Source organism: Ruditapes philippinarum, unplaced genomic scaffold (assembly GCF_026571515.1).
Source record: "Ruditapes philippinarum isolate M1 unplaced genomic scaffold, ASM2657151v2 ctg1443_1_1_1_1, whole genome shotgun sequence".
Lineage (NCBI taxonomy): Eukaryota > Metazoa > Mollusca > Bivalvia > Venerida > Veneridae > Ruditapes > Ruditapes philippinarum.
Window position 1 is genome coordinate 1 of NW_026860232.1, and position 15,058 is coordinate 15,058.

A 15,058-nucleotide genomic window follows, 5' to 3' on the forward strand; every position below is an offset into this window, starting at 1 on the left:
TATTTCAATTATATAGGTGGGAGGTTTCCTAACCATCATTCCTGGAGAGTAACACAAGTACTACAATCATATCTTGTACATCAAGGCATCTCTCAGGAATCGAAACCATGCCAGAGAAGTCGTCAGCGACTCTAATAACTAGACCCCCGAGTCAGTATAGATAATTTCAACCAAAAAAACAGTTAAATAAGTGCAGTACCTGAGGTACCAATCAATCCAGTAACATTTCATTCAAATTGTGTAAGTAGTATAAGTAAGTAGTCCAGAAAAAAAATGAAAAAATCATTAAAGGGCCATAACTCTGTCAAAAATCATTAAACTTAAAATTTTTACCTATTTCCATTCTCGTCAACAAACGCGGTTGAGGTTTCCGTCGATTCCGCCATATTGAACCTGCAAGTGGCAATATATTCGGATAGAATTACCCACTTTCCCGGCTTCTTGAGGTGGGTAGAATTTTGGTCACACGAGTAACATTACCCGGGTAACACGAGTTGTACTAGAGCATTACCCGTGTTAACCCGTGTTAACTCGAGTAGGTATGCCGAACGCGCTAAGTGGTCAGGTTCTAATGAGAATCAATGCTTTACACGGAGACCAAACGATCACAAATTATAACTGGAGTAAGTTCTCAGGGCTCAGTAGATTTATATATAAGTGTTACTATATAAAGATGATGGACTAAACAACAACAACTAGTAAATTCAATTTCAATCAATGCTTTTAATATATGAAAAGCCCTAACAAATTTGAATGAGTATACTAATCAATTTATATTTAGTTTTATATTAAGAATAACTATATTTATTATTTAATTAAGATTATGTTTATGATATTTTTATATATATGGTCGTTTATAATAAACATAAACGTTTGTTAAGGACTAAGTCCAGTTTAATGTTTCAAGGCTAAGCCTTGTTGTACTGACCAGAGTAGGTACCAGTACCTAACCTAGCTAACATTACCAAAGTCAGCTTATTTATACAATTCAGTATTCAAAACAACAATTTGATTGGTTGAGAATAACATTGTATATACCATGCAATAAGTATGAAAGATAGTAACTCATAACTTATAGATTAACTGTTAACTTAGATTACCGTAAATACCCATCCTATTACACCTCTATCTAACCCAATGATAGATTCTATTAATCACATAAAATAGGTGTTTTAAAGTAAATAAAGCTTTATTCTGATTATTTTTAAAACAATTAACTAAAGGTATCAGACCCAATATTCCTGATCTCCATTTATTTTGTTATTATATTTTATATGCTAAATTGTCTTTAATAACTTAAATTTTAAATTGAAGTCATTGATTTCATAAATGAAGTTCATGATATGGGTTTTAAATAAGTAGTGAGCGACGTAGGGGCCAGCAATCCCCTGTATTAAAGTTAAAAGTATTTTAAAAGACAACGTATGGCTTTTAAGTTCTATATCATAGGTAAAAGTGCTGACTGCTGACGATGTATTTATGTTATAAAGTTAATGTTCTCACACTAGCACAGTCTAATAATAACAATTTGTTATGGACAAGGTTGTTAACCTGCTGGTTCCTACATTGTTCATCTATTTTAATAAAACCATAATTATATAACAAGTAAATTTAAACAGTCAGATGCACATACCCTTCACACTGTATAGCACAATGGGCTTAGGACAAACAACCACATAATTCCATAAAATACAGTTCATGAGTACTTAAGTTGACAACAGCTGTCAGCTATTTTATAACACAATATTCATTGATAAAACAATGTGATTAAATATACTATCTGATACATTAAAACGTTCTGATATGATAAAATGACATTATTTCAGAGTCTGACACAAGTTTAATACACTACTTCTAAGCTGGTAGCATTCATATACAAATGTAACTAAATGCAAAAGTACATCCTTATTTTCTTAACTAAAGAGCCAAATAAATTTGTTTTTTTTTTTTTAAAGTTTTTCAAAATTATCATGACTCATTTAAACACATAATTGAATCATAAAAAGTTAAACTTTAATTAGTTTCAGATTCAAATCTTTAAAAGCACGTTAATGTCAGCACAGACCTATTACATCCGGGACTTAAAATGACAGTTATGGTAAATCCTACACTACATACACGCATTCGTGTCAGATAGTACCTTTTAGAATGTGTCTTCATTTGCAACAACTATCAGTGGATTTGGGCACATATGCCACTTACGAAGTTTTTATTTTGTGGGTAATATAATTGTCATTTTCCTGTTTAAAATTAACCGTCAAAATGATATGAACGTGCAAGTTTTCATTTTAATCAGATGTGTCACAACATCTTTTTCAGTACGATTTATCGTATTTCAAATTCTCATAGTTTAGTTATCTTTGAATAAAATATTTCCCCTTAATTATATTATTTATTGTTTCTTCACATGCTCATTTAAATTTGAATTTTGCTTTAAGCTTTATTTATTCCTTATATTATTTGTATCAAGATTTATAAGCTGTTGTGTTAATTGATACGTTTGTTTTCTTTTGTCATTGCCGGTAAATAATTAAGCTAATGTTTTTTAACTGGCATTTAACCTTTTGTTTGATAAAGCTTCTTGTATATTGTATGCAAAACACATTATTCATTATTGATGTAAAAAGGGTTGTGTTTTAGGACATATCAAAATTACAAATAATAAATATTGTGTATCCCCTGTTTATTATATCTTTGGCCCATTTGATTTGTAATTATGAAATTAATGTCTCCTTTTGATTTATTCTGGTAGAATTATGGATGAATCTTTCAGATTGACTAAAATGGAAAATTATTATTTAATTCTTGTGTTTTACTTTTGCAGTGTTGTGCATCTCTTGTATGACCATCTAGGACCATGGATTCATATTAAGGTAAACGTGCTTGGACCAAATTCTTACCATATCCTTGCTCTTGTAGTATTGTGTATTCCCTGTATGTTTCTCTGGTATGGACCAAAATAAATAAACTCTTATTGTATCCTTCTGTATCATTGCAATGATCAAATTTTTATTGTACCATTATGTATGACTATTGTAGTGTTGTACATCCCCTCTATGACTGTGTGACACTTTGGGATGAACTAAAATAATCAAAATCTTATAAAAGTGTACAATATCCTGTATATGACTCTTGTGGTATTGTGTACGTATACCTATTCGAGATTTTCAAGTTGTATTCATATATATTACTGTTGTATGGTATTGTGTAGTCCCTGTTTCACTGTATGACCAGAAACTTCTAAATACAGCTCTTTGGTACGACCAACTGAAGAGATTCCCAAACGTTACTATGAACCTCATTCAAAATTTGTTGAATATGTAATTCACCTAGAATGTCCTGATTACGGATACGGACTAGGAACGAAATGTTCTATAATTATGTTTCCAAGTGTGCCAAGTGTGGTCCGAAATGTTCGTGGTTCGAAAGTCCATAAATCGTTACGGAATATAGCTTAGATTATTAGCGGGAAATTTGATGCTGCTAATTGGTATTAGGTAACAAACATTTTCGTATTACCTGTAAAATTTATATATATTGTGTAGATATTTGGTTTGTTAAACTTTCGGGTAGTCTTTGTTATACAAATCGGATTGGGTTCATCAATGGTACAGTAACTATTCACAATAAGTTTACGTTTACCAGATTTGAGTCTATTTCGGACACAAAATAATTCGGATTTCAGGAGGTAGTCAGACTATTTTCTCCCTTACCAGTCCCTTCCCTGACGTTTCCTCCCTGACTGTTCTCTCCCTATTTCTGGGGAGAACTGTCTGCATATTTGCAAATAAGCGGACAGTTGTGCCAAAATTTTTAGGAACACATTATTATTGAAGTATTAAGATGTTAATTAATATAAATAAGAAAAAAAAGATATTTTATTGAAGTATTTAAATGTTTAATAAATCATATTAAATGGAGAAGTATATTATTATGACACGGTTCAGAACTGTTCACTTTAAAGGGGAGAAGATGTGTAAGCAGCCGGATAGCTCAGTGGGTAGAGCCATGGTACGGTATTCGGAGGCAGGGAATTCCCCAGGCGCTTTTAGCGCATCGGCACCGATGCACTAAAATTTCTGAACAAGAAATCCCGATGCGCTTAAAAATATCATAGCGCTTTAAAAAATGACCGATATTCCTTTCTATTGTGTCTATAAGTTAACCCCAATTAGCCAAATAAACAAGCCAATACACATGTCCTGTGTAGATAATTACCCGAGGCGTATACACAACCCGATACACTGATTGCCTTTAGACTGTGTGACGTCACAGACACCAGTCATCGATGTCTGCAGACGACTGTATGTGCACTTTCAGGTGTTGTCAATTACCGTGTATTGAGAAGGGTGCAATTTAACCGCGGCATGTGTGATATTTACATGTTTCAGGTAGGTGTAATAACTTTTATTGTTTTGAATGGGTTAATGGTCCTGATATTAGTGTAATGATCAATTTCATCACAGGAGATTGAAATTCTATCAATAACCGCTCAAAAGTCCGAAAAAAAAAAAATCCATACCTATATTTAAAAAAACAGTGTTTTTTTTTTTATATATTATAGGTATGGATTTTTTTTTAAATCGGACTTTTGAGCGGTTATTGATAGAATTTCAAGCTCCTGTGATTTCATCTTTCACTTTCTTACGATCGTTATGTCTAAAATAATATGTCTAACATGAATAAGGGAAGCCTAGTTCACTATCAATTTTAAGAGTTTTTTTTGTGAGCAATGTCGTTGAAACTGTCTCAGGATCATTTTGCTTTTTAATATATACATGATAATCGTATTTTACTTGGATTAAACTGCATAGATATTCAGAAATAAATTTGGTTGATGGCTACTTTAACATTGAAAACATTTACGACTGTTCATTATCAACTTGCAACTGAGTGAAATCAACAACAAAAACTTTACATCAACAATCCCACTTAGTCACAGTCAATTGGTCATTTTCTTTTTAATTAAAAATATCTTGTAATCTGTTTCTGTTCACTGAATCCCAAAAATGAAAAAAAATATTAATTTTGCAGGCCCTCTTTAATTGAGTCTGTTCACGGACAGCTTTGTGAAGTGCAATCTACTGTCCTACCCCTTAGCATTGGTTTGTCAGGACATACAGGAGCTGGCCAGGCACTTTGGTGTAGATATTAGGGTTTCTTAATCGGACAAAAATCATAATCGATCATCGAAAATAATCGAACAACCCTTTTCGATCAATCATCGATTATATAATCGAAACATTTATGATAACAAAGTAAAAAGTATAATGTACATATCATGCTTTAATATTTATAAGAATTCCATTTCCATGTGACCACCACTTTATCAACTGAAATAAATTAGTTTTAAGATATACTATGCTCATCCTTGAGTAAAATATTTTAATCAAATAAATTCATTAAAATCTATGAAATTATTATATCTCACTTTCTATAAAGGAATGAATAAACTATGTATGGGAACAAGTTAAGTTGGTCGAATTGTTCTTAACAAAACTGCCAGTTTTTTTAATGACACTATATATTGATATTGCAACAACCACCTATAGTGTGTAGAATAATTTTATACATAACATATCTTCTTTGTGTGAAGTCAAAACATGTTTATTTTATATCTACAAATAGACGGTATAGCAATTTTAAATATTTTCTAATGTCAAATTTTAGCATAGTATACCTTTAAACTAGCATGCCTGATGTTAACTCAATGGTCACCAGTATGCTTTCATATTCAATTGAATGAAAATTAATGTTTCAAACAAAACTCAGGCTTTAATTTAGAGTGTTGTTATAATACAGTTAGTCACTTAAGTAACAGCAAGAAAATAAATTACCGATGATCGATTATTAAACTTTGTTCTATAACCAATCAATTTTCGATTATACTCTATCATCGTTTAATCCCTATAGCTATAGTAGATATGGAGCAGTGCCGCAGCCACTGGCACCAGGTACGTGCCAGTCTAGAGGGGACTGATCAGTCAGCCAACTAGACCATGACCTGGATTACTGGCAACCTTTCTACCTGTCATCCAGCTCTTTACAGAATTGCTGCTGTGGGTCTCCTCCTCCCAACCTCTACTGCAGGTAATTATTATCAAATTCATTCATTCTTGAATATTAATGAAATTCCAATGACAGTTGCAGATGTGTAACACTTTGCTACAAGTTTTTCAACATTTCAAATATAAATTTTTTTACTAAGTTAAGTTTAAACAGGCGCGAAGTTTTAAATTTTCAAAAATTCACAGTAAACAAACAATATAAATAAAAGACATGAGGTTAACATAAATGATTACTTTCATTTATTAATTTCAGATTGTGAGCAAGGATTCAGCTGCCTGAAGAGAGTTAAGACTGAAAACAGGAATTGTCTCTCTGTTAAAGTTCTAAACTATCTTCTTGCCGTCTCCCTTCAAGGACCCCCATTAGAATCTTTCAACTTTGAGAAGGCAGTCAAGGCATGGAATGACAACAAACCTAGAAGACTGGCCCACTTTTAATGATGTTAATGAAGAAAAAAAAACAACTGAAATATACTCATTTAAATGGGACACACACATACATATAAATGTTGATCACATGTTGTGAACTTGTGTTGATATATAATTGTTTATTTATTTGAATTGTTGGAAATGGAAAAAGTAAATAATAAAAATTAAGAAAATGTTTATCAAGTGAAAAGCTTTCATTATTTGTTTTAAAACAGCCCACAGCAGTATCTTGACACCTAAAATGGCAAAAAGTTTTGACACGCGGTATGGGATGAACCCCCGTCTAATTAAAAAAATGTAGCGCTTAAAAAAATCCTGGGGAATTCCCTAGGAGGGTACCGGGTTTCAGTCCCGGTCAGGCTGCTCATTTTTCTCACACTGACATTTTGCACCCAACAGGGGACCGTGACTGAATAAAGCTAAGACTTTAATTCACATTGCTCTGTAACTCTGAAATTTAAGGAAAAATTTCAATATAGCAGGGGAGTATGTCGCGCTTCAGAACTGTTAACTATTAAGGGGAGAAGATGTGTAAGCATGCCGGATAGCTCAGTCTGTAGAGCCACAGTACGGTATTCTGAGGGTCATATATTTTGATATATAAGAGGGAATAATTAAGACAATGAAATTTAAGTTTTGTTTGTTTGTTATAAAAAGTATGTTTTGTAGTTCTTCTCTCTGTGATGTGTTTGACTTAAGAAATAAGAAAAATTAAAGTGTGGCGGTGGCTCTTGTTCAATGATTTTCATATGTTAATGTGATTTTTTTTATGCTTCATAGATTCTTAATAAAAAAGATGCACTGTGTTTTTCTGTAAATAAACAATGCAGAAAGAAAACTCTACTTTGCTATTTTATTTATTGCAGTTTATTGGATAGAAGATTACTGATAATGGCTAAAAGGAAAGTAGCTGAATCTGCAACTAAAGTAGATAAAGGTAGAAATGCATTTTTATTTGTTAATGAACAGAATATTTATCAGTTCAGTAATTGTCACCATATTATGATCAGGAAATGAAAATACCTGATAATTATAACAATTATAACAATTATATAATTATATTATTACAAGTAATAATTTTTTTTAGATTGAAGTTACTGAAAAAATAACTCATTACATTAACATGCTGTTAAGTGGTTTAAGTTGTAGACATTTATTAAATAAATTATGTAGCTTTAGACACTGGACACAACTGACAGTCTCTAAACCAAAATACTGGTCATGAAAATCACAAAAAAGGGTATTTATGACTTTTGAATTTAAAGTTAATTGAACAACCTTAAACTTATATTATTTCAAACAAAGTAGGGAAATAATTTTTTTCAGGTAAAGCAAAGAAATCAAAGAAGGAAGAAGCATCAGGGTCATCAGTTGAAAAGAAAACAGGAAAGAGCAGCTCTAAATCATCTGTGAAACAAACTTCAACTGTAAAACAGAGTAAAGCTACACCCAAATCTTACCCTAAACTCATTGATGATACAGACAATAATGAGGTTAGAACTGCTTAACAGAGCTTTATTGCAGCTTATTTATTCCAATTTACTAATTTGTTATAATCCAATAATTTCATTTTAATTATAATTAAGAATGGCGTCATATCAGTAATTGAAATTCCTTTTCTAAAATATTTTGTGAAGAATTTAGTTTAAACATATTTTATTTATCAATTATACAAGCAGGTAACATTTTTACATCACAATATATATGGATTGGAAAACAAGCATAATACTTATATTAATTCCTTTCCATGATGGAGTTTCGTCTTTATTTTACTTTATATGATCAGTGCATATTTAATCTAAATTAATAAATTTTCGAAAAGTATCACTTAGATTTTAGTTTATTCATTTTGCCTTTTTTATGAAAAAAAAAGATAATAATAATAACAATAAAAAAAGTTGTGTCACACAGTTTGTCATGGAAATATTCAGGGTGAAAAAGTTGTTGGGCATTTTTAATCAGTATCTTTTATGTTCATTATAATTCAATACAATTTAAAGATAATCATATGATTTTGAACAGATGCATAAGTTTGCAAGGGATAAGGATATTTTTTACAAACTATCTAACTATGTTACCAGACAGATGAGTTGAAGTTTACAGAACCATTACCAAAGAGGAACGCAAAAGGTCAGTTGGTGTTTCATGACCACCCTGAGTTGAGACCAAACATGACACCACAGGAAGTGCTCCAGACTGGCAGTTTTGGAGGGACATATTTTAGACCAATCAAGTCCTCTGTTACAGGTACAGTGACTCTTAAAGAACAAAACAGCTCTTTTAGGCTTGAAATACAATAGTTAAAAAATCAAACTTAAAGAAAAATGTATTTATATATTAAGATAAAGAAATGTTTTAAATTTAAAAGTCATAACCCATGTAAATTTTAAATGTGTTATACAAAATATGACAGAGTTTTCTATTTTTTCACCAAAATTCTACCTGAATACTAATGGAGAAAGAGAGTTTTCTTCATAGTTTGACAAGTTTTTATTCTGTGGCTACTGTAAATTCACTTAATTCAGTGGTTTTGTCATAAGCATTTCTGTGGGTTGTTGCATTTGTGGACTGCCTATTTTTTCAAAAGGTAAAATGTAAATTTTTAATGTGATGCAAAATAATCTTAAAGCAGACAAAATGAAATTCTGTTGGATTTTAAATTTGTGGATTGACCTATCCATAAAAACCAGGAAAAGTAGTGCCCCGCGAATAACAATGATCTTGCAGTAGTAGTTGCTGTTGGCTATGTTAAATTAGCTCTTGTGCATTCCTTGGTATTTGTTTACTCATTGAAACAATTCTTAAGTTTTCATGAAAACGTAAATCCGGAGGCATGCTGCTCTTAAAACTCTTTCTCATACTTTAGCAAACTTGTGGAAAACTTTGGGATGGTAACTTTTCAGAATTCATAAATATACACTATTTGTTAACTATAACACAAGCATGGAAATTCATGAATTTCACTTTTTTAACTATTTTTTTAAAATTGTACTTTTGTTTAACAACCAGTAATGTAAATGTTCTACTAGGGGTGAAAGTTAGTATCATATTTTCATTTACAGGGAAGAGTTATTCCAACGTCTGGAAAGAACTCCCAAAAGATTGGCTTGAAGGATTGAACATAGGAAAACAGGTATAATTACTTTTTCTCAAAAGTAAAAAAAAACAAAAAAACAAAAAAAACTTTTTTTCTAATTGCACAATATCATTAAAATAAAAATTTTATGTGTAATAATTTTAATTTGCAGCTGTATGTAGTATTAAAACTGGCAGAAAAGAAGGATTGATGAAATAATCTGATATTTTAATTTATATAATTTGTGTTATTGATGTTGCTTAAAATATTTTTTTGAAATTATTTTAGCTCAACTCTAAAAAATTGTAGGACTATCCTAATCAGTGAAAAACTGAAACTTCGTGTACAACCTCATTTCTCATCAACCACTTAAGATATTTGATTGGCCACCAAACATATTTGATTGACCGCTAAAGATATTTGATTGACCACCAAAGATATTTGATTGTTAACTTACAGCTTTGAGAACGTATATGCAAGTCACAATCCAAGACCCCTTAATTTAACATTAACATGGTTTTTGACTGAATTATGGACCTTATGGAACTTCCTTGTGAAAAATTGGCTTGCAACATCAATTTTCTTAACTACTGAAAGTGTTCACTTTAATCTTAATGTATATCTCTGTTTTGTGACTATCCAAAGCTCATAACTTTATATGGAAATTGACTTGAGTATCCATGGCCCTTTATGGTCTTAGAAATTCTTGATTAAAGTTAAAGTTTTACATGCAACATCAATCTTCAAAACTAATGGTAGTATTCACTTGAAACTTACTTCATGTCTTAAGGACATTTATTTGAGACCACTATTCAAGGGTCATAATCTGGCGTAGATGTGGACTGAATTTCAGCCTTCAGAGAATATTGAAATTTCTCAGTTAAAGTTTTGCATAACACTAATCATTTAAACTACTAAGTCTGTACTATATAAAGTAAATAGGATATTCAGGTACTTTACAAATTTTGTTTCCAATGTGAAATAATTACATGTTAATTATCAATGTGATTTCAGGTGTCCAGCTCCAAATATGATGAGAAAGTGAATACATATGGTGTAAAATGTGGAGGTAGTTTAGAAATGTGGGAGGAGAGTGGCTGGATTCATAAACAAGATCCATATGGCTGGTTCATGTGGTATTGTAGGTAAGATAGTTCAACCATTTTACTTACTTTGGCAATAGCTGTGTGGTATTGCCATTTTTATGCCCCTTTCGAAGAAGAGGGGGTATATTGTTTTGCTAATGTTGGTCTGTCTGTCGGTCTGTCCATCGGTAGACCACATGGTTTCTGCTGATTATCTTGAAAACTATTCATCACAAAGTCTTCATATTTCACATAGTGATTGGTCATAACTAGTAGATGACCCCTATTGATTTTGGGGTCACTAGGTCAAGGTCACAGGGGCAATAAATTTCAGAATGGTTTCCGCTGATTATCATGAAAAGTATTCATTACAAAGTCTTCATATTTCACAAAGTGATTGGTCGTAACCAGTAGGTGACCCCTATTGATTTTGGGGTCACTAGGTCAAAGGTTAAGGTCACAGGGGCCTTAAATCTCAGAATGGTTTCCGCTGATTATCTTGAAAAGTATTCATCATATAGTCTTCATATTTCATACAGTGATTGGTCATAACGAGTAGATGACCCCTATTGAATTTGGGGTCACTAGGTCAAAGGTCAAGGTCACAGGGGCCTTAAATGTCAGAATGGTGTATGCTCCTTATCTTGGTAACAATTCATCACAAAGTCTTCATATTTCACATATTGAATGGTCATAACTAGTAGATGACTCCTATCGATTTTGAGGTCAAAGGTCAAGGTCACAGGGGCCTTCAATAGTAGTATGATTTCCACTTATTATCTTTGTTACTATTTAATATCACAAAGTCTTCATATTTCACATATTGATTAGTCATAACTAGTAGATGGACCCTATTGATTTTGGGGTCACCAGGTCAAAGGTCAAGATTACAGGGTCCTTGAATGGTAGTATGATTTCAGCTCATTATCTTAAAAGACAATTATCTTAAAGTCTTCATATTTTACATAGTGATTGGTATTAACAAGCAGATGACCTGTATAGCTTTTGGGGTCATTAGTTCAAAGGTCACGGTCACAGGGGCCTTAAATGTCAGAATGATTTCCCCTTATTATCTTGAAAAGTATTTATCACAAAGTCTTCATATTTCACATAGTGATTGGTCATAACTAGTTAGTGACCCCCTGTTGATATTGGGCTCACTAGGTTGAAGGTCAAGGTCACAGGGTTTTTGAATGTTAGTATGATTTCCGCTCATTATCTTGAAAGCTATTTATCACAAAGTCTTCATTATCTTTCTTTTTTCCATAATTGAACACTTCCATGTACCCATTTTTGTCAATTTTCTATAACAAAATTACCAATAATGTGAGTCAAGGGTTAAAAAAGGGGGGCATATGTGTCATTCGACATTTCTTGTTTGTTGTTGTTTTTTTTTGTTGGTTTTTGTTGTTACTTTTTTGGCTTTTATTTGTTACAAAACACTGCTGAAGAGTTATGAATTTGCGTACATGAATTATAATTAGGAAGCATATAGGATTTTGAAAGCATACAGAATGGTGTCCTAATAAGATTATTGAAGTAATCGTTATTTAGTTACAAACAAGTCTCTATTTATCTGTTATATAAAGAAAAATTATTCAATGCAGTAAATTTATTAAGTAAGTCGTGTGTAAACAGTTATCATCATGGACCTTTTAGTCTTTTACTTATAATTGTTTCAGATTCACTCATCATTTAGGCCAAGATTTTGTTATAAAAAAAATATTATTGGAAGGTAATGTCATACAAATTATAAATACAAATTTCTTATACCAAAATTTTTGTTATTCAGATTTTATCAGGGTAGGAGGACTGGTGATGATGAACGACAGATTGGACGTTGGTTACGATGTGCTGGTGATACTGGTAGATGGCGTAACAATCTCATCTCTAAATGTGTAAAAAGTGGCTGTGCCTTTGACAACCCTGGTGTATCTCCAGTCGTCCGTCAGACACTGCAACACTGGGGATATAAACTGAACCAGGAAGATTTTGATGCTTACAAGAAGAAGATGGTGAAAAAACGGCTTGCTTGAGCATGTCTTATTTACAATTTACTACTATATCTGTGAAATAAAGAGATTGCACTATTATTACAATGACAGTCACATAAGTTGTTATTATTTTCAAGCATATTATTCTAGCTTTCATTTTGTAAATGAGATGTTGATTTATTTTTACACAATAAGTATTTGTAACAAAACATTCTTTCTTACCCAGACAGTCAGTGACTAGTATTAGTAGTAATGTCTTACCTAGTATTTTATACAAACTTGTGTGAAATTATTTGTAGAAAATAATTTTGATTACATCATCCATTTATTTGTGTACTCATGATTCATACTCTCAGAGAAAAGCAGTTCTACAAAGTCAGAAATTCATAGAACAGAATTTTTGTTATTTTGCATGTATGTATAGCTGACAAATGAAACTCGTAGCATAATTATATTTTACTTTGACTGTTTATGTTTGTAATTCTTTTATACATGTATATTGTAGAAAAATTGTTTTAATCCTTGCACTTTAACTGTTTTATTCACAGAATATCATATTTAGTGATTGTATTTTTCTCAGGGAATACCTTTTAATATTTGTGTTTTTATGTTTTGATATAGATGCTCTTGTTTTAAAATAATAATATGTTGAGGGAACATTTTAAAATGATTTTGATATAGATTTACTGAGATCCTTTGTATAATAACTTCTTTGCTAAAGTTTTAACATTATTACTATTAGTTGGTAAATAAAAGATTAATTGAACATTTGGCAAACTGCATTGTTGCTTTTTGTTTCAAGTGTCTTTTTTTAAAGGTTCAAAAATCTCTTTGATTTGTTCTCATATAAGATATGTTTATATATTGATTATTCTATTTTTAACTTGTACAATGTCAGTACAGACATCATCAGGTCATTTAGACATTCAGAAGTATCATCCTTGAATTTGTTTTTAATTGACAGAAGTTTGCTTAGTGTTTAATATATATTGACTCAATTGTTAAAGTAGAAACTTTCCTATTTCTAAGAATGGTGTAAAAAAATAGGTGACTTTACGGTTTGTATTTTCATGCTACAGAAAATGTAATTGCCTGCTGCAGATGTAGATTACTACTCACCAATCTTGTAACAGCATATTTGATGAATAATTATATGCAAAAATATTGTATTTTTCTTATGCAGTATTTTATTAAAACATCACTAACAAAAAGAAATAAATGTTGCAACATAAAAATGTTTATTCATTTTTAGCTCAAATATTTAATGCGAGTGCTTTACGCCCAATCCCCCCTTGTACAAGTATCCTTGCTTTTATTATATGTCAAAGGTTATGGCCCAATTTCAGAGGTTTTTTGTTGGGTTTCCAATCACAAGTTCTTGTTATTTCTGAACATCATCGTCAATTGTGTTAAACAATACAGTAACATTTTATCATTTTGCAAAACTCCACTTATATTTTCTAGACTACAATCTCAATAAGTTTTTGTAATGTTTATGCATTAAGCCAGAATGGAACTAACAAATAAACATTGACTTGTGTAACAGAAGAACCGAGCTAATAGTAATGAAAATAATATCACTTTGCACCGGTCTCCACTACGGCAATGTCAAAATCATGGAGATGTCAACAGTACAAATGAGTAGGAAATTCAACAGGATCATTAATTGTAACTAATAAACTATGGAGCCTCATTTCTTATAGACAGCCATTGTCGAACAGTGGCCTAGAAAATAGACCTAGTTAAAATATTCAGCAAGCTGCCGACCTGCGATCCTCGTGGTTTGGTAAAGTTCCGTTCTAATGTTTGTATTCTTTAGTGATCCCCCCCAAGTGTTTTGCATTTTTACCACGCAATTTTCTATCACTTTTTTTTTGGAATTGGTCGTGTCCGTTTGCCTAGAAATATCGTAGTTCAATAGCGTCCCTGCTTTAGAAATACAAGAAAAGAGTACTTTTAAAACACCTTTTATTTATTATTAGTGTAGAACGCTAAAAGTTTTTTTTATGAATATTTCAAATTATTATTATGCATAGATTGTGCAATTTTACAGAACAAAACGACTGCAATGACATGTTATTCTATCAAATACAGACTGAAATTGTTCGACCAAATGTCTGCATTCCGTCACCAGATTCCCTAGCTTTTCTAAATGAGAAATACGAATATATCCTGTTATTCTTTTAGCTCAGTTCCATTTTTTTAAGAATTGTCAATTCCTCTCTTGATAGTTTCGTTAGAAGGCCACAATCTGTCTTGCGGAAGTCGTTTTGAATATTTTTAAATTTTACAAAATTCCAATTTATTTTTTCTATTAATAACAGACCTTAGCATTTAAAGAGACTTTTTCTCTCTCTCAAATATAACTTTTTCAGCAAGAAGTGTGTGCTCCGGTTGACTTCAATA

General features: G+C 31.5%; 1 protein-coding gene across 1 annotated transcript; it reads left to right on the forward strand.

Moving 5' to 3' along the window:
• Positions 1 to 3,410: 3,410 nt before the first annotated feature.
• On the forward strand, positions 3,411 to 13,887 carry LOC132759309 (uncharacterized). Its single transcript, XM_060751061.1, has 7 exons — positions 3,411 to 3,497; positions 7,364 to 7,434; positions 7,824 to 7,990; positions 8,579 to 8,744; positions 9,560 to 9,630; positions 10,588 to 10,718; positions 12,451 to 13,887. The coding sequence occupies exons 1-7, from the start codon at positions 3,478 to 3,480 to the stop codon at positions 12,692 to 12,694; spliced, it is 870 nt and encodes a 289-aa protein (XP_060607044.1). The 5' UTR covers positions 3,411 to 3,477; the 3' UTR covers positions 12,695 to 13,887.
• Positions 13,888 to 15,058: the final 1,171 nt, after the last annotated feature.

What these genes read in the sequence shown, in the direction of transcription:
- LOC132759309 (XM_060751061.1), top strand. Translation starts at nt 3,478, where the DNA reads ATGCTGCTAATTGGTATTAG. An exon ending in ATGCTGCTAATTGGTATTAG is followed by an intron (nt 3,498 to 7,363) that starts GTAACAAACATT and finishes TATTTATTGCAG; the next exon opens with TTTATTGGATAGAAGATTAC. An exon ending in ATGATACAGACAATAATGAG is followed by an intron (nt 7,991 to 8,578) that starts GTTAGAACTGCT and finishes CTATGTTACCAG; the next exon opens with ACAGATGAGTTGAAGTTTAC.